The sequence below is a fragment of the Archocentrus centrarchus genome, chromosome 15 (genome assembly GCF_007364275.1).
Source record: "Archocentrus centrarchus isolate MPI-CPG fArcCen1 chromosome 15, fArcCen1, whole genome shotgun sequence".
Lineage (NCBI taxonomy): Eukaryota > Metazoa > Chordata > Actinopteri > Cichliformes > Cichlidae > Archocentrus > Archocentrus centrarchus.
In genome coordinates, this window is record NC_044360.1 from 1238087 (window position 1) to 1260851 (window position 22765).

The 22765-nt window shown below is 48.7% G+C and overlaps 2 protein-coding genes across 6 annotated transcripts in view; one reads left to right on the forward strand and one right to left on the reverse strand.

Moving 5' to 3' along the window:
* Positions 1 to 13562, forward strand: part of mmrn2a (multimerin 2a) — a 28555-nt gene extending 14993 nt beyond the window's left edge. Inside the window, exons 5-11 of the mRNA XM_030748349.1 lie at positions 1300 to 1563; positions 8011 to 8420; positions 8831 to 9031; positions 9115 to 9561; positions 9918 to 10272; positions 10744 to 11172; positions 11299 to 13562. Of these exons, the coding sequence (XP_030604209.1) occupies positions 1300 to 1563; positions 8011 to 8420; positions 8831 to 9031; positions 9115 to 9561; positions 9918 to 10272; positions 10744 to 11172; positions 11299 to 11708 (2516 nt within the window). The 3' untranslated portion in view covers positions 11709 to 13562. The remainder of the gene's footprint in view (positions 1 to 1299; positions 1564 to 8010; positions 8421 to 8830; positions 9032 to 9114; positions 9562 to 9917; positions 10273 to 10743; positions 11173 to 11298) is intronic.
* A 187-nt stretch (positions 13563 to 13749) lies between these two features.
* Positions 13750 to 22765, reverse strand: part of usp54a (ubiquitin specific peptidase 54a) — a 54784-nt gene continuing 45768 nt past the window's right edge. For 4 of the 5 annotated variants that reach the window (XM_030747874.1, XM_030747876.1, XM_030747873.1 and 1 more), the window contains 5 exons: positions 20900 to 21717; positions 19771 to 19868; positions 19446 to 19562; positions 17375 to 17603; positions 13750 to 16211 (listed from right to left, as the gene is read on the reverse strand). In XM_030747874.1, the coding sequence (XP_030603734.1) occupies positions 15640 to 16211; positions 17375 to 17603; positions 19446 to 19562; positions 19771 to 19868; positions 20900 to 21717 (1834 nt within the window). In that variant the 3' untranslated portion in view covers positions 13750 to 15639. The remainder of the gene's footprint in view (positions 16212 to 17374; positions 17604 to 19445; positions 19563 to 19770; positions 19869 to 20899; positions 21718 to 22765) is intronic. The other variant, XM_030747877.1, reaches the window with a different exon arrangement.

Below are 22765 nucleotides of genomic sequence, written 5' to 3' on the forward strand. Positions count from 1 at the left end.
TCTTCACAGATGAAAGCAGGTTCACACTGAGCACATGTGACAGACGTGACAGAGTCTGGAGACGCCGTGGAGAGCGATCTGCTGCCTGCAACATCCTTCAGCATGACCGGTTTGGCAGTGGGTCAGTAATGGTGTGGGGTGGCATTTCTTTGGAGGGCCGCACAGCCCTCCATGTGCTCGCCAGAGGTGGCATGACTGCCATTAGGTACCGAGCTGAGATCCTCAGACCCCTTGTGAGACCATATGCTGGTGCGGTTGGCCCTGGGTTCCTCCTAATGCAGGACAATGCTAGACCTCATGTGGCTGGAGGGTGTCAGCAGTTCCTGCAAGATGAAGGCATTGAAGCTATGGACTGGCCCACCCGTTTCCCAGACCTGAATCCGATTGAGCACATCTGGGACATCATGTCTCGCTCCATCCACCAACATCACATTGCACCACAGACTGTCCAGGAGTTGGCAGATGCTTTAGTCCAGGTCTGGGAGGAGATCCCTCAGGAGACCATCCGCCACCTCATCAGGAGCGTGCCCAGTCGTTGTAGGGAGGTCATACAGGCACGTGGAGGCCACACACAATACTGAGCCTCATTTTGACTTGTTGTAAGGACATTACATCAAAGTTGGATCAGCCTGTAGTGTGGTTTTCCACTTTAATTTTGTGTGTGACTCCAAATCCAGGTCTCCATTGGTTAATAAATTTGATTTCCATTGATGATTTTTCTGTGATTTTGTTGTCAGCACATTCAACTTTGTACAGAACAAAGTATTCAATGAGAATATTTCATTCATTATTTGAGTGTTCCCTTTATTTTTTTGAGCAGTGTATTAAAAATTACAAAAAAAATGTATGAAAAACAAGCGGAAGCAGCGAGCGTTTGGCCAGCTGTGAATGACCTCGACCCGACCTGCAGGTCACCGGCTCACAGATCAGTGCTCCCGCTCTCGCTGCCATTCCAACAATGAGCTCAAACAAACGCTGAGGAAGCTCAGCGGAGAAACCCCCTAATACATCAACCCGCTTCCCATCAGCCTCTCTGTCTCACTCACAGCCTGTCTGCAAGACTTCCTGTTCATCTCTGAGTCAGTGAAGCTCCATCAGGATTCAGGCCTTCGGTCATGTTCGGGCGTGTGTGCGCTCCTGAATGGAGACACCGATGCATCTTTGGTTTCCAGGGGCGTCTTTTTCAAAATGCTCAGATATTTTTAGGGAAACCTCGATGAACTCTTGCCTGGTGTTTTCTGTTTGCAGCTTCTCTCACCTCTTTTCTAAAAGTTGGGGATGTTTTGTTTCATGTTTCAGTTGTTCATACTCGGTTCCAGCAGCAGGGCGGTGACCTGAACCGCGAACAGAACGACCACCAGGTGCCCGTCAGCGCGCCATATAATACCAGCTACCAGACCAACCAGCACAACCCCACAGACCCCACCCCGAGTCCAGGCCACACCCACAACCATCATACATCACACCAAGAGATGAACACGCACAACCACCACCAACACCCCCACCGCCTCGAGCATGACCCCCGCCAGCACGACCCCCGGCAGCACGAGCACCGGACACCCGGTGAGTTTTTGTCTGCATTCAAAGTAATTGCATTAAAAAGGCTCTAACAGCCAATCACAGACCAGAGGGCCAGTTCAGGGACTCCAGACAGCTGAAGGTTTTAACATGGGAGCCTCTGGTGGACGTTAGCAGAACTGCAGCTCTCGGTGCTTCAGCCTGGAGGTTGGAGCTTTTGATTTCTGCACTGAGTTCCTGCAAGTTTTATTTAAATAAAGATATGAGCACATCGTCCACTGCCGATAAACACACACAGTCACTTCCTCCAGAGGAAATCCTCTCTTTCTTCCATCATATATACAGTGTGTGTGTGTGTGTGTGTGTGTGTGTGTGTGGACTTTAAGATGACTGCTGACACTGTTTAATACACATCCATGTGTCACCCAACCAATACGTCTATGACATCACACCCACACTTCCTGAGCAGAGCTGGTTTGGGGATCAACCAGCTCTCAGTTTCCCACAGTTCTGTTTTCTCTGACCTTTGACTTCAGTGACCAGCAGTGCTCTATCATCCTAGAAGAACATTTGTGAATGTTTCAGACCCTCTAGTCTACAATTTCTCTGTGTAACTGATGCATCTTTTAAAGAGAAGAGTAAAAGCTTTAACTTACATTTCTGGTGTATAGAGTACAGTTAGTGTGAACACTTTAGGAGGTTTTAGCCACTTCATCAATCATCCAGTGATAAACAAGAAGCTTTTACTTCTGTCTGAAATCCAAAAGCAAAGCCTCAGAAATTTTGCTGGATTGTTTTCTTAATTTTAAGTCATGCAGATAGAATATTTAGAGGTTTGTAAATACAGTTGAGTTTAATCTTTATTTACCCCATAATAAATTTTTCTAATAAAATCACCCACAAAGATCTGAAATTAATGACAAATTAAGGTTTTCATTTGATAAAGTTTATTGCAAACAGAGGAGAGTAACGATTAAATGTCATACGTGTTGGTGGCGATTGCAGTGGTGATGATGGCGGTGATGATGGCGGTGATGATGGCGGGGATGATGATGGCGGTGATGATGGCGGTGATGATGATGGCAGTGATGATGGCGGCGGTGATGATGGCGGCGGTGATGATGGCGGTGATGATGGCGGCGGTGATAATGGCGGTGATGGTGTTAATCGTGGAGGTGGTGTGATGATGGCAGCGATGATGGCGGAGATGATGATGGCGGAGATGATGGCGGAGATGATGATGGCGGCGATGATGATGGCAGTGATGATGATGGCGGTGATGATGATGGCAGTGATGATGATGGCGGTGATGATGGCGGTGATGATGATGGCAGTGATGATGATGGCGGTGATGATGGCGGTGATGATGATGGCAGTGATGATGATGGCGGTGATGATGATGGCGGTGATGATGGCGGTGATGATGATGGCAGTGATGATGATGACGGTGATGATGATGGCGGCGATGATGATGGCAGTGATGATGATGGCGGTGATGATGACGGTGATGATGATGGCAGTGATGATGATGGCGGTGATGATGACGGCGGTGATGATGGCGGTGATGATGATGGCAGTGATGATGATGGCGGTGATGATGACGGCGGTGATGATGGCGGTGATGATGGCGGTGATGATGGCAGTGATGATGGCAGTGATGATGGCGGTGATGATGGCGGTGATGATGGCGGTGATGATGATGGCGGTGATGATGATGGCAGTGATGATGATGGCGGTGATGATGGCGGTGATGATGGCAGTGATGATGATGGCAGTGATGATGATGGCGGTGATGATGGCGGTGATGATGATGGCGGTGATGATGATGGCAGTGATGATGATGGCGGTGATGATGACGGCGGTGATGATGGCGGTGATGATGATGGCAGTGATGATGATGGCGGTGATGATGGCGGTGATGATGGCGGTGATGATGATGGCGGTGATGATGATGGCAGTGATGATGATGGCGGTGATGATGGCGGTGATGATGATGGCGGTGATGATGGCGGTGATGATGGCGGTGATGACGGCGGTGATGATGACGGCGGTGATGATGGCGGCGATGATGATGGCGGCGATGATGGCAGTGATGATGGCGGTGATGATGGCGGTGATGATGGCGGTGATGATGGCGGTGATGATGATGGCGGTGATGATGGCGGTGATGATGATGGCGGTGATGATGATGGCGGTGATGATGGCGGTGATGATGGCAGTGATGATGGCGGTGATGATGATGGCGGTGATGATGGCAGTGGTGATGATGGCGGTGATGATGGCGGTGATGATGGCGGTGATGATGATGGCGGTGATGATGGCGGTGATGATGGCAGTGGTGATGATGGCGGTGATGATGGCAGTGGTGATGATGGCGGTGATGATGGCGGTGATGATGGCAGTGATGATGATGGCAGTGGTGATGATGGCAGTGGTGATGATGGCGGTGATGATGGCGGTGATGGTGTTAATCGTGGAGGTGGTGTGATGATGGTTATGATGGTGGTGATTGTGTTGATGGTGATAATTGTGGTGCTGATGATGATGATAATAGTGATGATGGCGGTGATGATTTTGATTCTCTCCCTCCTGCAGCTGCAGCCTGAGGTGGCCTCAGTGTGAGCTGACCTTTGACCTCTAATAAAAACAGGCCATAATGAGAGAGTGTTTCAGGTGGTTTTGTGTCTGGACTGCATCTCTGAGAGCAGTGACCTGGTCAAACACACCTGTGAGGACCTTTGCTGCCAGCATACCTACCCCATGACCCCATGACCCCAACATGAAACTGAACCCAAACCTGATGCTAACCTGAAAACCAAGTCTGGACCTTCAGAAAGGAAAACAATGAAAACAATGATCTTACCTTCCAGAAAAGTCAACTCTATAGAAATATCATACACAACAGTTTCAGAGGCACATTTTCTAATCCACCCTTTGAGTAAACTTTTTCATTTACAAACATGACCTGACAAACGGTCAGTTCAAATCAACTTTTCCACACGTTAAAATGTTGAGTTCATTTAGCCCATTACATTTGTCAGGTCAGTTTCATTTCCACGTAATAATGTCTGAATTTAAAACAGCTCTAAAAATGTCTCAGATGTTTCCAATAATGCAGTTTCACTAAATGAAATAAAAATTCTTTCTCCCAAAAACTGTATGCCCCATCTTCACTTAGAAATATTTTGACTTCACAGAATTATTGTCTTCATCCCAGAAATATTCAGTTTTCCTGGATTAACTTTCCAAAGAAATGTAAAGCTTCCTGTTCTCCAGACTTGGATGTCTTTAGATGATCCCACACTGCTGCAGTGATGCTGAGGTCCGCACTCTGAGGAGGCCGATCCATGACTGATAGTGTTCACCTGTGTGTTCTTCTATCCAGGGATGCTTTTACTGCACTGGCAGTGTGTTTGGGATCATTGGCATGCTGAATAATAAAGCTGCTGCCAATCAGAAGCTTTCCACAAGGATCAAAATCTGATGGCACTTTTCTGGGTTTATAACAACATTGGTTTTGACTGGGGGCAGCACGGTGGTGTGGTGGTTAGCACTGCTGCCTCACAGTTAAAATAACATCTAGTAGGTCTGGGTTCGATTGCACCTTTTTTTGTTGCATGTTCTCCCCGTGTCTGCGTGGATTTCCTCCCACAGTCCAAAGACATGCACTTACTGGGCTTAGGTTAATTGGCTACTCTAAATTGCTCATAGGTGTGAATGTGTGTGGATGGTCATCTGTCTCTCTGTGTTGGCCCTGCAATGGGCGGGCGACCTGTACAGGTGTACCCTGCCTCTTGCCCTATGTCAGCTGGGATAGGCTCCAGCCCCCCTGTGACCCTGAACAGGATAAGTGGAAGAGGATGGATGAGTGGATGGATGAGTGGATGGATGGATGGATGGATGGATGGATGGATGGATGGATGGATGGATGGATGTTTTTGACTGTTGGAATTATGAATGCATAATAACAGCTCCAACACCATTGGCTGGAAAGCTGAAGGCCCGGCTGCATCTCTCAGGTCTCTGCTGGATTGTTTCCTGTTTCTTTAGGACGTGAGTTTTTTAGGCCTCACACGTAGTGTGAAAATGAAGGGAAAATACCTTCAGAAAGCTCATGAGCACTTTAAAAAAAGGAAAAAGTCCGGCTGCTTGGAAGCTAAATATAAAGAGATGAGGGGTGACTTCCTGCTCTCACCTTTGTGAAGAATAATTCATTTTCAGGAAATTCCCAAAAACATAGAAAAATAAGTTACAGACAGAAAAGTTTTTCACTTTTTAGAAAAAAACCCCTCATTTTTACCCTGTTTACATGAACCAGGTTGGCAGTGACTCGTATAAGGTCAGGCTCTCGCCCTATTTATGAAACTTTGCACCCATTTGCCATCCCTAAATGGAAACTGTAAGGCTGATTTGAAACCTCCTCTTTTCTGAGGTTTGTGGCTAAAATCTGACCCCAAGCCCCACTTTAAACCTGGTGGCTGTCAAGAAGTTCAAATCAAGCATTCAGCAAAGAAATGTGCATAATTTACAATTTTCTTAACTCCAAAGACGTCCCCGGCGTCCGGAATTAAGCTCAAAATAAAACTGAATTCAAATGCATGTTTCCCTGCAGTGAATGTTACATTGTGGTGATTATAATGCAGCGTGCTTCTGGCGACAGTAAAAACAGCTTTCGTGCTTTCACCTGCAGTTTGTGAGCCTCTCTGAAGGCTGACTGGGGTTCAGTTCAGCTCGTTCTCTCCTTCAGAGGCTGCCTGTGAGCAGGAAGTGTCAGCACACAGACTCCAGGATCAGATGGAGCTGCTCAGACCTTCAACGAACGGTGTCCAGGACCGGCAGCGTCCTGCAGTCTGTTCGCTCTGTACCAATCCATCACGCCCCCCCCCCCCCCCCCGGGGCCCCTCAGCAGCAGTCTGAGGTGTGTTTGCTTTCCTGCAGAGCTCTGCTGTGTTTATAACTCAGACTGGAAACCCAGCTGGTTCCATTTCGGAGCACAACAACCAGCTCCAGGACCCCAGAGAACCATGACTCAGTTGGGGGGGGGGTATGTTTTTGTCAGGAGTGAGTGGGTGTGAGAAAAGCTCCTTGTGGTTCTGTTTTTATTTCAGAAATCTGCTTCAGATGTTTGAAGTTTCCCAGGAGATGTATCCTAACGTTGGTGAGCTTCTGTGTATTCTTCTAGCGCCACCACTAGGTTAAACCTCCACACTAACTCAGCGTGTGGTCATGACAGCTGTAAGCATGACTGTCTGCTACCAGTGTTCAAGAATCCAGTAACAGGATATTCTCACATATGCTGCCTGTGTCTTACAATTAGGTCTTTTATTTAATCAAGCTCTGTCTTTTTAAAAGAAACCTGTGCACAGAGGACAGTTATACAGTAGACAGACGAGCAGGAAATGAACTGTCAGACTGAGGTGGTCCCCCCCTTTGAGGAGGGGGGGACCGGGCGGTGTGTTCCAGCTTCAGGGAGATCAAACTGTGAAGGTCTATATCAGGGTGCTGGTGTCTGTTAGTGGAACCTGTGTGGAGGGTTTGCTGGTCTCAGGATCTCCTTTCTTCTTTTTGTGGATGATGTGCTTCTGTTGCCTTCATTGACCAATGATCTCCAACTTGCACACAGCTAAGATTAGCTGAGAACTGGCACCTTCAAGTCTGAGGCCACAGTTCTCAGCAAGAAAGGCTGGAGTGCTCACTCCAGAAGTTAAAGTATCTCAAGGTCTTTGTATGTGTGTATGTATGTGTGTGTGTTAACTCAGAGTTAACTCAGTAATCTCTGCCATGGAGCCTTATAATTAAACCTTATGCTGTGCTGCTTTTTATCAGTTTACAACAATTTGTAATTCTGCAGAAATTAAAGCAGGCAGATAAAAAAAAACAGCCAGTGGCATATAAAATGATGTCATCTGCATAAAACTGTGCATTACAGATTTGGATGCTGAGATAATATTTGTGTACAGGATGAATGAAGGAGGTCCATTGATGGATCCCTGTGGAACACCTTAATTTATGGCACAGGGATTTGATGTGACACCTTTGGAGACCACTGTCTGAGTCCTGGTTTAAACAAAGGTGCTGCCACAAAGAGTTTTTCTGGATTATCATTTCATTGTTCTTGTAATTTTGTTTTGAGTTATGTGCTGTAGGTTAGAAGGACCTGTTCTTATTATATGATGAAATAAAATAGTTTTGTCACAGTCATTTTTCAGTTACATGTAAGGTTTTCTTTGCATAAAAACTACTTGGATAGATTTGGGTTAAAAACCCAAATCTATCCAAGTAGTTTTTATGGGCAGCAGTTTGTTTTTTGTGATCCAACAGTTTCTGGTCGGGACCATCAAACAAACAAACACACACACACACACACACACACACACACACACACACACACACACACACACACACACACACACAAGCTTTGTGCTGTTTGGTCCTCTTGGGTGAGATTTCCTTACATTCAATTCATTTTTATCTCTTTTTAATCTTTTCCAGATGACCTGGGAGCCGCCCCCCTTCCATACCCCGATGCCCTCATTCCCCTCCTTGTACCCTACATGATGGACCAGGTCTGGTCCCAGCTGCAGCCGGTCATGGAGGGCTTCAACCGCTCACTGGAACACCTGAGCAGGCAGGTAGGAGACCTGGCTCACGATGTAGCCCAGCTGAAGAGCAGCCAGCTGGGGGCGGGGCATCAGGTAACGTCTCTGAAGGAGACTGAGCATGATGTAGAGGCAGAAGATGCCAGACTAGATGAAGTCTCTCGGAGCATCGGGGAGGTCCGGAGGCAGATGGAGGCGCAGCAGACCGAGATGGAGAAGAAGCTGCACTTGCACAACATGATGCTCACCAGCTTCAAGACTGACATGGACATGAAGCTGAAACGGCAGCAGAAGATGCTGCAGGTCAGTGGACCACCAACACTTCTCAGGATTTACTGCTCTGTCACTTTTGAACGTCAGTATGAACCATTATACAAAATCCTGATTTCATTTTCCTACCCTCAGACCACGCGTTTGAATACATGAAGGTCTGTCATCTTTAAAGTGACTCTTAATCCATCCAATTATTTTTATTGGCTTATTTATTATTATTGTCATTATTTATAGTTTTCCAAAACAACATAAGACACAAAATGCTCAGAATTTTTTTAATGATTAAAAAATGTAAATACTGACTTACACTTTCATTAAAAATGACCATCATCGCTGGATGTTATGACTTCGCTGATGTCTGATCAGTGGACTCCGTTTCTAAGCTAACAGCTGGTGTTCAGTCTGCTCACACTTTTAATAACTCCTGTCTCTGATCTCAGGTCAGCCTGCAGGCCATGAACGCCACACTGATGGAGCTGAAGTTGGACCAGTGGCAGATCCCTGAGGATGAGCTGGAGCAGGATGACCTGCATCCACCCACCCTGCCTCCGCACCAGCTGCTGCAGGCCCCCACGGACACCTCAGCGCTGTGGGAGGCCATCAAACGGTTGGACAACACGGTCGTCAACAACACAGTGAAGGTGACCCTGAACACGTTAATTACCTGCAGATATTCTTCCTCAGCTTTAGGCCGTGTGTGAGATCTCTGGCGTGTCCTGTGCAGGTGACCGCGCTGATGGAGGACGTGGAGGTGTCATCGGGCAGCGTCCAGCAGCTGAGTCAGCACATTAAGGAGCTGGAAAAGCTCATCAACCAGACGGCGCGGCGCAGCCAGGTGCTGTTCATGGAGACGGGGCTGGAGGTGGAGGGAGCCAAGGTGGTGGTGCTGAATCAGGTGAACGAGCTGGCGAGGAACCTGAGTCAGCAGGTTCAACAACTGCAAGCGGTGGAGGACGACTTCGACTACCTGTGGAAGAACATGTCGTGCGTAGACTGCGACTACAAGGGCCTGAAGGCTGCCATGGCTCACCTGGAGAAGCAGGTCGCCAATGCGATGGAGCAGGCCAACGAGAACCGATTAGCTTTGGAGGAGAACAGCCGGGGAGGCTACTGGGGCATGACCAGCGACTGGGAGCCGGCGGTGAAGGCGCTCCAACTTGGCCTCCAGAGGGTACGAGAAATAAAACTCTTTCAGCTCGTTCAGGGCGGAAACCAGATCAATAACTTCACACAATAACTGGTTCAGAAAAGGTGATAACTTGTTCGCAAAAGCTAAGTAACTCATTCACACAGATAATAATAACAGGTAATGATTATTATTATTATTCTGTGTTTTGTTTTGTTTTTTAAAGTCAAACTTTATCCTTCTGCTTTTAAAGGAATCTCAAAGCTGCACATTTGGCCACATTTTCTGTTAAAGACACAAAAATGTGCAGATTCTACAAACACATTCAAATTTATACTGAATTAAGTGTGAGGATGGTGTGCACACATGTGACTTCGCTGCTCTCCGTCCTCCTCCTGCAGGAGCAGAACAGTATCAGGTCTCTGGACCTCAGCCTGACCCAGCTGAAAGCCTCGGTCTCCAGCCTCAATGACACGGACAGACAGCAGGACGGGGACATAAAGGTGCTGGCCGCCTCCTTCGACACCCTTCTCCAAGATGCTAACCGACACAGCAGAGTGCTGACGCTGCTGCTCGGTGAAGAGGTGCTTGACTTCCTGAAGACAACCAACCAGGGGGAGGAGGACGAGGAGGAGGAGGAGGAGGAAGAGGTCGACCTCATCTCCGTTCCGGTTCTGAAGGACCAGCTGCAGTTCCTGCAGGAGCAGCTGAGACAACAGAAGCAGAGCATCATGATGTTGCAGCATGGCAGCACAGGTAGACTTCAGCTGTGAAGGGACAGGTACAGGCAGGTGTAGCAAGAACAGCAGCTGATGCTTTTATTTTGAAAAGATGGTCCATTTTGTCAACGAGGAAACTTCAGGTCCAAAAATCCTGAAGTGTCGCCGTCTTAACAGCCAGCAGGTTGGCAGCTAATGTTTTTAGCATTTTGTTAGCATTTGCATAGTCGACAGGCTGTCAATCACTGTGACCACACCTGACATATTACCCTGCTTCCTGGTTCAGAATTTCCAAAATATGTTTTATTCAATCAGACTGAGACTCATCAGGGAGGTGTTTACTGAGCTCAGAGCAGGAGGCTCACTTTCTGCTGTATAATCAGGCTGGAGTCACCCCCTGCTGGGCATTAGAAAGAATGCAGGTTTAAGATTGTGGCGATCCAAAAACAGCAGGGCCACTTCCTGGTTTTCCTTTGATCCGACTCATTGTTGACTGCTCTGTTCTCAGGAGGCAGGGAGGAGGTGCCGGCTGCAGACCAGCCCTCCTCCTGGCTGCCTGATGACACAAGGAGGCACGCCAGGGAGCAGCAAATGCTCTTCCACCCCGGAGATGGCGGAGACCTGTGGAACCTGGAGAGAACGGTGGAGGAGATGGAGCGCAGGCTGGCCCAGCTGGAGGAGGAACCCTGCCCCTGCCCCAACATCTCAACCACGGACACCAAAGTGCAGGAGGAGGTGATGTGGCTGAAGAGAGGGCTGGAGCAACACCTGACGGTGTTCAAGAACGTCTTCAGGAACGCTGACGTGCTGATGAGGTCAGATGCTACACTAGAGCTGGATAAACTGTGGCAGCTGCTGAAGACCAAAGAGAAGAAGAGAGGACAGAGAGAGGAGTCAGGGAGAGGAGGAAAGCCTCGCAGCAGGAGGGAATCACCAGGTAAGGATCCACAATACTAACTCCATGGTACTATCAGTGTTTTATTAATAGTGGTTTTAATTAATGCTGTTAGAAGTTCTTGTTTTTTTTTGTCTCTTTGTTCACATCTTTTTCTATGTTTTCTAGGTGAGCCCATTCCATCCAGCCTATCAGAACGCTCGCTGCTCTTCGTGGCTCAGTCTCCTCGGAGCGTCTCCAGCGGCATTGCCTTTGAACCTTCACTGAGTCAGGGTCAGTTTTACTCCAACGATGGCACCTTCACGGCTCCGGTGGATGGGATGTACCTGTTTGTCCTCACCCTCCACCTGAGGCCGGGGCCTGCCCATGTGGTCCTGAGGAGGAGGAAGGGGGAGGAGGAGGGTGGTGCGTCAGTATCTCTGCAGAGGCAGGAAGTGAGCGAGGAGGGGCCAGTCACCGCTGTCAGCCTCCTGCGGCTGAGGGATGGGGAGCAGCTGAGGCTGGAACTGAGGGGAGGAGAGTGGGCGGAGTCAGAGGACAACCTGTTTGCAGGTCTGCTGCTCCACCCAACCACCTGAGGGGGCCGTGGGCCTGTCAGCTGGAGGAACTGTTTATATCTGAGTTTTAGTTGCAGGAGACTGAACGCACCTTAGAGGATCAGGAACGATGAAGCGGTTTCTTCTTCTGTGGTTTCAGGGCTGGAATCATAAACCTGTCGGATTTGTTCAATTCTTCTTTAAAATTCATATTTACAGCTGGTTTATTTCAGTTTGGAAACAGCCTGAAAATCGCAGTCATCTCAAACCTACAGGACACACTGCCACTTCATTAGGTACACATGTTCAGCTGCTCTGTATTGTGGCAGCAGCTCGGTGCATTCAGACACGCTGAAGTTCAAACTGAGCCTCAGACTGATGATGATTTAGATGAGCGTGGTGTGGTTGTTGGTCTGAGTGTGTCAGAAACTGCTGATCTGCTGGGATTTTCCTCACAGCATCTCTGAGGTTCACAGAGCAGGTCTGAGAGAGAGTGAAACTGCTGCTGAGGTCAGAGGTCAGAGGAGGATGGACAGACTGCCTCCAGCTGAGAGGAAGAACCGCTCGTTATAACCGAGGTCTGCAGAAGAGCATCTCCGAAGCTTGGATCACAGCAGCAAAGAAACAGGAAACTGAGGCTACAGTTCACACAGAGCACCAAAACTGGACAACAGAAGGTTGGAGGAACGTCGCCTGGTCTGATGGTAGGCTCAGTTTGAAAGCATGGATCCTTTGGGCTCTTTAGCACCAGCTGAGCATCATTTAAACTCCACAGCCTACCTGCTGCTGACCATGTCCATCCCTTTATGACCTCAGTGAACCATCTTCTGATGGCTGCGTCCAGCAGGAGAACACACCGTGATACAAACTGCTGTCTTGCGGTCAGACGGCCTCCACAGTCACAGATCTCAGTCCATCAGAGCTCCTTGGGGATGTGGAGCGGGAGATCCCCATCAGGGATACGGCCGACACATCTGCAGCAGCTGTGTGACGCTGTGATGTCAGCATGGACCCAAATCTGTTTCTAGCAGCCAGCTGAATGAAAGCAGCTCTGAAGGAAACGGGGCCCAACCCCATAACAGCAGGGTGTACCTAATGAAGTGGCAGTGTGTGTCAGGTCTGATTTCGTGAACCCTCCAAACATCGTTCAGTTTTCTGTCCAAAGTTCGGACGTTTTGCCTTTAAAGTCAGAACATCAGAGCCCACGTTCAGATGGAAACTAGCAAGTTAGCCTCCTGCTAACCTCCCAGATCTTTTTCATGGATGTTAACCTTTATCGAAACATGTTGGAGCACAGCAGCACTCGGGTTCATTGGAGCTCGAAGACTTTGGTTGGTTAATGGCGTCAGTCTCTGTGGAGTTTGTCTGATATTCACGCTCGCTTTGCTCCCATTTTTATCGATTTTCTTCTTACCTGAGCGTGGCGCTAACAGCCCTCTGTTGTTTGCTAGTATTGTTTCCTTTTCCTCTCTCAGCTGGATGCTACATTGACTCAGCGTTAGAGGGAAGTACAGCCCAGCCCTGTTTCAGCAGCAGGTTTAGAAATCTGAAAAACTTCACGCTTCAGTTTGAGTCCAGCTGTGATGTCTGAAAACAATAATTCAAACTACTTTTTCTTGTTTCTTCTGAGAATAATCGACATATGTTTTCAATCAGGTGAGGAGGCAAAGTCTGGACGGACTTCTTTTAGCTCGAATGAATCTCGTGCATACCTGGTGGGCGGGGCTAAAGGTGGGCGCTGCAGGTGTGAAATGGAGGTCGTTTCTGTGCGAATTTATTCAGACTGTAAACTCGAGCTGACAGGGAGGATCCTGAACTTTGAGGAATTATTGAAACTTTTTTAAAGGGAATTTTTACTTTTTCATATTTTACATGAAGAAAATATTTGAATGTAAAGTCACATTTAATGATGTAAAAACATTTCAATAAATAAAATAAAGCTTTTATCGAGTTTTCCTCTAAAGTCTGATGATGTGATGTTTGCCTCCGTACCGCCCTGCAAGCGTTCAAATGACAGGAAAAATTCGATCTTTTCTGTATCATTAAAACCCAAAACAAGATGGAAACAATAAGAAACTTCAAGTTTTCCTTAAACATTTTAATCATCATCTCTGTTCAGTCTACAGTGTAGAAAAATAAGCATCAAAAATATACCAAAAAAAAAAACCTGGCAAAGCAAAAACCCAAAAAGAAACAAACACAATGTAAAAATGACTCCGTCTGATCTGAAACAGTAACTCTGATCCTTAAACCATCACAAGGCTTTTAATCGAACCTTTGACTTCAGATCAGATTTAGTTTGAACTCACCTGCACCACCGGAGTGGGCGGAGCCAGCACTGGATTCTTGGCAGAAAATCTAATGAGCCAATCAGAGCGGGGAAAAACGAGGGAAGCCGAAAGAAATTGGCAACGAGGGAAAGGAAGTCTATCGTCGACACTTGTAAAGTGCACTAAAAGCAGTCGAGCCACCGCGCTGACAGACGTCGTCACGACAACAAACGAACACCAGCGTCAGGTGAGCCGGAAACATGCTAAATATTAGCTGCTCAAACAAAGCTGCGGTTATTCATCTAAAATCATCTACAGAAGAGAAACGAGCCGGCCCTGCTCAGGCTACAGGTGAGTACGCTCAGGTTAGTTTATCTACGCACAGCTACAGAAAAAAAAATAGGATATTTAGAGAGCTCAGAGGAAGTCCTGCACAGCCAAACACAGCATCTGCTGCTCATCCAATCAGAGCTGAGGATGTGAAAAGCTACAAAGATTTCAAACAATTTCCTACAAACGTGAGCCAGCGCCCTTCATAACATCCACCCGTCACCAGCGACCGGGTCAGGGCCTCAAACGGCCTGATTTAAACGTAACGAGCCTTCAAATGTTTCCTCCTTTCAAAACATTTAACAGACTGAAAAATCAAATCTGCAGCCGAAGAAACCTCCACGAAAACGACAAACGTTTCGTCTGTTTAACGTTTTTACTTCATTTGATGTTTTACGGCGGCCACGAGGGTTCCTGTCAGCCTGTAAAACTGAAGGGAACTCGGACCTCTGCCTCGTCACAAAGTCCAAACGTTTAAGCCTTCCTCTTCATAGTTTGCAAAGTGGTCCAGACTGGACCCTTTGATGGGCCTGTTCTGGCCCCCAGGACCTATGTTTGACACCTCAGACACTACCTTTAAACTGGTGTTACAGTTTTTCAGCTAAAACCTCCAAACAGACTAAAATATAATGACGGTGATGACGAATGAATCCAAACCCTCGCCGGGTCGGCGTGGTGGATGCTGAGAGGTTCATCTGGATGAAATGATGTTTCTCTGAAAACACACGAGCTGATGTTCATGTGCACTGACTGGTACGCTAACACTTCTATCACACGAGACGCGTGGATGCACCAGACGTCAGTCACACAAAGCCTCTAAAAATCATCCACTAACGTCACAGCAACTACGTCCAGTTTTATGGACAGTCTGGGTCTGCAGAGATGCATCATTTTAATTTTTACAGAAATATAATTTCTCAATGTTCCCACAACCCATAATTAAAGATTTCTCTATGATTCACTAAAATCTACAGATCAGGACTCAAAGAACAAAGAGTATCTGACTAAAAGCAAACTGATCCAATCACAGCTGAGGACTGAGCACACAGCAGGTGGTCGCTCCGCTGCTTCCTGTTAGAAATGCAGATGTGCTTGAATCCAGCTGACATTCGTGTTTGTATGGGAGAGATCAGCGAGGCGCCCGGAGCAGCAGGAGCAGGTCAGTGCAGCCGATCCATGATGGAAGTCTGAAAATGGGACCGTGATGGGTGTTTTCAGGGTGCGGATCCTCGGACGAAGCTGCAGAGCCAATCGGAGAGCTTTCCTCCAAAGTGACATCATCACGGTGCAGACAGAACGGCGATCCGTCGGCACGTTGCGATGTCAGTGAGTCACATTTGCAGTAAAACTCACCGCGGCGAGCTTTGCTCCGATCAGCTGGCCGGCCGGAACTGAGCCATGTAGGTGCCACAGGAAGCGCAGCAGGAGCGCGCCGGCTCGGCAGGAAGCTGCTGGCAGAGCGAGCAGAGCTGGGGGGCCCTGCGGGGCCGAGGAGGCTGTGGGTGGCGAGCGGAGCGGGGGTCCCACGAGGAGCCAGGCTGGACTGTCCTGTAGTCGGCATCACGCCGCCAGTCGCTCTCAGGGGGGACGTCCAGGCGGAGCGGGTGGGCGGGGCCGTCTGACAACCTGATGAGCTGCGGGGTGTAGCCGGATGACCCGCTGATGTTAGCAGGCGGCGATGGCTGCCCGTATTGGCTGTTAGCGCCGCCGGCAGAGCGACGAGGGCGGAGCAGGGTGGCGTAGAGGCTCTGCGGTCCCGGAGGGGGAACGGCACCGGTGCCGACTCTGGGCCTGGGGAGGGAGGAGGTGGAGGGAGGCGGGGCTCGGCGAGGAGCTCGAGGCAGTGTGCCGTAACTCAGCGGGATGCTGTGGAGGCCTTGACCTGAGAGAGTCTGACGCCGGTTAGACACAACCAGAAACTGCTGCTGGACGCTCGCACCAGCTCCTGAGGGGGAGGGGGAGGAGAAAACAGTCAGAAACAGGGTTCACACACGCGCGCGCGCGCGCACACACACACACACACACACACACACACACACACACACACACACACACACACACAGTTTTCTCCTGGAGCCACATGCACAGCACCGTGCAAAACTCTTGAGCCTCCCTCATCTCTTTATATTATGTCTCCGAGCAGCCAGACGTTCCTGTATTTCTAACATGCTCTTGAGCAGCAGTTTCTTTTTCACTCATCTTCAGTCCAGTCCTCGTACCTGACCAGTTTTTATTTAAGCCTCTGACCTCTGACTCACTGAAGCATCAAAAGGCTCCAAACTCAGAGGATGAACCAGTTTGAACTGGATCTTTGGGCTCTTTGCTCCCAGCAGCCTGTCACAGAAACATCATCTGTTCCCATTTCTTTGTTGAATCTATGAAAAACACCAAAGATTACATAAAATAGGATTTTGTGTTCTCTTTAGATTGTTGTTGCAAAGAGAAGAAGCCTGGAGAACTGTCCCTGCAGACCGCTGACAGCACCGACAGGAAGCTGCCTTCAGAATAAAGCGCCTTAGAACTGTACTCTGCTGGATTTCCATGTTTGCACCTTTAAATACATTTTCCTGCAAAACAAAAAGAAATGAGGGGTGGCTCAAGACTTTTGCACAGTTCTGTAGGTGTGAAAGGCTCAGATAAAATTTTTGGCTAACTGATAAACAAAACTGTTGATTTTCTTTTGGTGGACGCCCAGTTTTATAAGCGGCACTGAGACCAAATTCAGAGACAACCAAGAAAATCTGAGTTTTAATCTGATCCCAGATTTCAGTCGAGCGTTTCCTGGACTACATTTCCCATCATGCTCGGTCAGACCCGTGTCTGTTTCAGCTTCTTGCTGATTTCTGCAGGATCCCAAACACGCTGCTGCTGTTTTAAAGCCAGATGTCTGATCAGTTCAGGGCCTCCTCGGATTTTTCGCTTCATAATTAATAAACGACTCGTTCCCTGCAGAGCCGTGACGGTGGAACGACTGTCTCTGATTCATTACAGATCATCAGATTTAAATTCAGGAAAACAAAACTGACACAACTGATTAAACGTGAGACTTCTGAAGGACCTCCACCCTCCCTGAAGGAGCAGCGTGCAGGTGAAGGGCCAGCAGGTTACCTGAGTGTCCCCTGGATGCGGGCCCTGAGCTGGGGGGCCGTGATGTCTGCGTGGGGGGGTGCTGTGTGGGAGGAGAAGGTGCAGGAGCAGAGGGGCCGTGGTGTCGGGGCTGGTGGTGGTAGGAGGAGTGATCTGCAGTGGAGGGGAGATGCAGAGTGGAGGATCTGGAGTGACGCAGGAGGGAAGAGGAGGAGGAGTGTCTGAGGGGGGGTCTGGACACAGAGGGGTCCTTCAGGGGGAGGAGGGGGGAAAAGATGATGGATGAAGAAAAGATGGAGGGGTGATGAAGACAGGAGGAAGAAGAGAAGATAAAAATGGAGGCGTCAGAGGGAGAGGAGAGAGAAATGAAAACATGTTTACATGATGAATGAAAAAAAAAATCATAAAACAAACATGGGGGGGCTTGTATCTTTAAGATGCAAGCTTTTTTGGGGAGGGGGGACATGATCGACTGTGACACAGACCTCACACGTCTGATGGTCCTCGGCACGTCGCCCGTGTGCATGGACTCTGGTGTGTTTCTGAGGACCTCTGCTGCTGCTTTTCACTCTAATTCCCCTCATGTTGAGTTATTGACGCCGCGGAGAGGGAATCAAACCCTCAGGCCGACGAAACACCACGAGGATCTGACGCAGAGATCTGCGGTCGGAGCTCTGCTGTCGGCCGGCTTCGCCTTGCGGCGAGCGGCGAGGTTGAGAGCTTAATGGGAGAACTAAACTGCCGATCAATGTTTAATGCGGCGGCCTGAGGCGATTCCTGAGGGCTGAATACGAGATGGCTGAACGCCAGCGGCACAGGAAGGAGAGCGAAGCGTGCAGACAGGCAGGAAGCTGCTGCTGCGGGTTTCTCTGCCTGCATCTTCATCCTCCTCAGAGGAGATTCCAGTTCAATATTCTGCATCCTTGTTGATTTGTACGCCGGACACCTGAAGTCACAGGCTGAAACTGCAGGTGTGGCTGCAGCTTTAACCTCCTCACAGGCTTCACCTGGAGAGTCTGAGCCTCATTTTTGGTGGTTTTGTCTCTGCGCAGCGTCACAGTGGATTATAAAATCAATCACGCTGTGACCGAAGTGCAGACTCTGCTTTAATTTCAGGCCTTTAATCAGAGTCACAGATTTTCAGCAAAGTGATAAATTTGTATTTTCACTCATTTTAAATAAAAAAAAAGATCTCAGAGGAAGTGAGGGAGGCCATCAGTGACCAATCAGAGAGCAGCCCGGTGCAGCTCACAGGTGTGGCTCCATTAAATAAACAGGTTTTCCAACAGTGTGAGATTTACTGCCAGGAAGCTTCGTTACAACAACTAATCCAAACATTTCTTACTTTTTGTACTAATTTTAGTTAAAATTATGTTCTCTGCAGCCTCTGCATGTCCTCCTCCATCCACCAACCTCCTCTGAGGTCGTCTTCTCCTCCCGCCTGCAGCTCCAGTATCTCCACCCTCCCTCCTCTGCACATGTCCAAACCCTCTCAGCCTCTCTGACTTTGACTCCAAAAAGTGGAAATATATAAAATTGTTAGTTGGTATAAATTAATTTTGAGCCTCTGAAAATGGAGGACTGTGTATAAAAATGACTGCAGTTCTTTAACAGTTAATGCAGTGATTTTTTTTTCCAACTCCCTGCACCAGAGCTGAGAGTCTGCACTTCAGTCACATCTCACTGATTTAAAATTCAAAAGCTGTGTCACTGTGGGGATACTTACAGATCCAACTGTGTATGACAGCAAATATCTGAGTTTTAGACAGAAAAAACTTTTGAAGACTTACAAAGTCCTGGACTGGATCAGGTACCTGCAGGTACGCTGATTTAGTGTAAGCAGCAGCAGATGGAAGGGTCAGTCCTGCTGTGGGCCGGGGGTAAAAATGCTGTGCAGTCCTACATAACGAGCGCTCTGAAAACTGTGACGATCAGTTCTTCTCTGCATGCAGTGCAGAAACTGAACCTGGCTGCAGTTACACTGTGTGAACACAAGGTGGCAGCAAGAAGGTGGCAGCAAGAAGGCTGCAGCAAACACTCAAGAGATGATGATGCTGGGCTCTGTGTGTGTGTGTGTGTGTGCACGTCTTACACAGCTGTGGGAGGGGCCGAGGTTTTGGGGTCGCGACCCGATGACGGTTCCACTGAGGCTGCGGGCGATGCGTCGCAGGTTTTCGGCGCTGTAGCTCTCGTCTTCGCCTGACGGCGGCTGCAAGTCCAACAGGAAAGTTCAGGTTTCTTTAAAGTTCACACGAACTGAAGGAGCATCATCATCATCATCATCATCATCATCATCATCATCATCATCATCATCATCATCATCATGTGCAGCTGCTGCAGTCTGCACTGATTTTACAGAGAAAAACGAGGCCGGAGCCGCGCGGCTACTTTAATATGCAGCTTCCTGTCTGCCCCACCTGCTGCAGAGCTGGGGCCGGGCTTCTGTAGGCGTACCTCTCGATCTCAGCTGTCGGTGTTTTCGACCGTCCAGGTCCCGACTGCATCCTCCTCACACCTACACACACACACACACGCTGATATGACAGTCATATCTCATCACTTCATAGCAGTCGTAGGAGGAGAGCACGTCTGACGTCATTTCCGGGTCCAAATGCTCCTAAATAAACAGTGACTGTTCACTATTAAAGATGATTGTAACATACCTCATCAGCTGCAGTTATTTCCGCTTCTGTTTCTCATCGGTAAAATCACAGCTGAGTGTTTTTTTTCGAGTCGGATCGGTTAAAACAATCAGGGACACAGCACTGCGGCATATTGATCACGTGACAGTTTGGACCCGGAAACGGAATTCTACGTCATCACTTAACATGTGTGAAGCTCGCCAGAGATAGACGGACAAGAAGACGTCTCACTCCGTTAAAAAAAAAAAAAAAATCATCAGTAATAAAAAAACAACTTATCGACAATTAAATTTGTCTTAAACTATTTTTATTGTCGATTATTGTCGACTAATCGTTGCAGCCCTACTGCATTTAGAAACCAGGATCATCTTCTAGCTGTGACTCCTTCTGTGTTAAAATAACTTGAAGTCATTTTTTTAATATAGACACATTTGAGGTCTGATGATTGCTGCTTATGACTGTGACATGCAGAAATATCAGTGTGAACAGATCACATCAAACAAATACAGGTCCCGAAGAAGCTTTTAAAGCTTCAAGGATCTCAGAGGATCAAGGAGCATCTCAGCTGGAAGAATTAACTTTAATGACTTAAGTAAAGGGTGTGACCACAGATAATGAATTAAAAGTAACATTTAATTGGCTGAAATTGTGGATAAATATAAATATCATTAACTTCTGAGGGCAGAAAAATGAGGCCCACACAGCTGCAGTTCCTCTGCCGTCCAGCAGAGGCGCTGCAGTTAAAGCTTTACAGCAGAAACAAACACGTTTAGACTTTTGCTGCAGAGCAGTCTGTGGATGCAGACTGATATCAGACCCCAGAAGCATCATTAGCTGATCATGCAGCTAACATGGCCGTGGCCAAAACGCTCAAGTTTGGTGTCGGTTCCTCTCTGCTTCCTACCTGGTCTGCTGACACTGGGCTGAGGGCTGACTCCTCGGCTGCCCCGGGGCATGCTGGGAGCCAGCAGACTGGCCTGGTACAGTGAGTCCAGCTCTGAAAGCTCCTCGCCAGGCGTCGCGTCCCCTCCTCCTCCCCCCGTGCTCTGAGAGCCGTAATACCTGTTGACATTTTCAGCCCAGCGCTCCACAGGCAACGCCGCTCTGGGTGGGGGGGGGGAGGGCGGACCCAGGCGGCTCGCGGTGGGGGCGATGGCAGGGGAGTCTGGCGGTGAGTACAGGGGCGAGCCAACTGGTGGGCTGGGAGAATCGACATCATCAGCTTGGTCCAGGTGTAAGCAGGACCAGTTCCTGGTTGGATGAGTGGGAGGGGGTGGGGCTAGTACAGGGCTGGGGCTAGAGTCGGGGGGTGGGGCCTGTGGCTGTCTGGTGTAATACGGCTCCGGGTTCACCATCCCGACAGGTGATGGGGTTCGGGGATACAACCTGGGTGGGGGTGGAGCTTGTACTGGAGGCAGAGAGGCAGGAGACGTTCTGGTCCACTGCACTGAAGGCTCCGCCTCTTCAGGTGGAGGTGGAACTGGGTCTTCCACAGGTGTGTCCACACACAGAGCAGGGAGGGAGCTGGCATTACAGAGGATGTTCCTGTCCTGCCGAGGTGAACTCGGAGGGGCGGGTTCAGCCACCAAACTGGACTGGGGAGGGAGGGGCTTAACGAGGCAGGTGGAGGGAGGCGAAGGTGGCGTCTGCTGCTCCTGAGTGGCAGCTGATTGGTTTCTGTGCATCTCTGTCAGAAGTACTCGGCATGAGAGAGGCTTTTCACTGCAGAGAGAGAGAGAGAGAAGCGGCATTAGTTTGGTGTCCGACCCCTCAGACCACCTGCTGAGCTGGTCTGAGAGTCATGTGACCACCTGTCTTTTATAGAGGAAGCAAACCAACACCGCCCCCCGATACGTGACTGACCCAGGACTGCATGTGGGGACTGTTTTGAGGACAACCAGTGAAAAGAGAAGGCCTGATGTATGCTCTTTAACAGTTCGTTTTCCAGCCTGAAGATGGCGCTGTGCTGTCGACAGACTGATGTAACACCCGTGCACAGCAGGGCTAACGCATCAGACTTAACCTCACGAGGATTTTAGCTTCATGAACATAATCAGGATAAAGCTGTGAAAATAACAGCGTGAAACGTTTCCTTTATGGGGGTAAGTGGGCGCCGTTTAGTTCAACTTAATCCAAGATGACAAAAAGAGCTGCCGGTTAACATTTGTTTAGAACAGGGGTGTCAAACCTGTGGCCCGGGTTTCAGATATTTTCATGGCTCATCAGGAAAGCAGAAGAACTGAAGATGTTAAAAAACTTTGCTGAGTTTCAGACCCTGCGCCGGCTCGGCAAAGAACAGCAGTGACATTTTTAACATCCTAAGTTTTTCCTGATGAACCGTGAAAATATCTGAGGCTGAAGTGTTCCATGAAGAGTTCTAACACAAACTCTACACGTGAACACGAAGCCTCACTTTGATCTGAGAAACCTGAACAGATCTCTGTTGCTCGTGTGGTCGCCTGTCGATATGCTGCTGCTGATTGGCCGATCGGCATCTCCGTCCTGTCCTCGACCTCCAAACCTTTGGCACTTACTCTCTGACCATGTGCAAACTTCCTAGTTTAACCAGGACTCCTTCACACGGCTGCTTTGTACTGAGTGCACACGAACCCGACACAGAGCCGTTTCAGGGATTCTGTCCCTCTGTGTTTGCTTCACTCGGGTTCAGCAGCGCTGCTGTTTGCTGTTATTCTGCACTCATTAAACAGATGTCAAAGGTCACTGACAGACTCTCGTCTGAGGAGCCTTTAAACTGAGGTTTGCGCCTTCA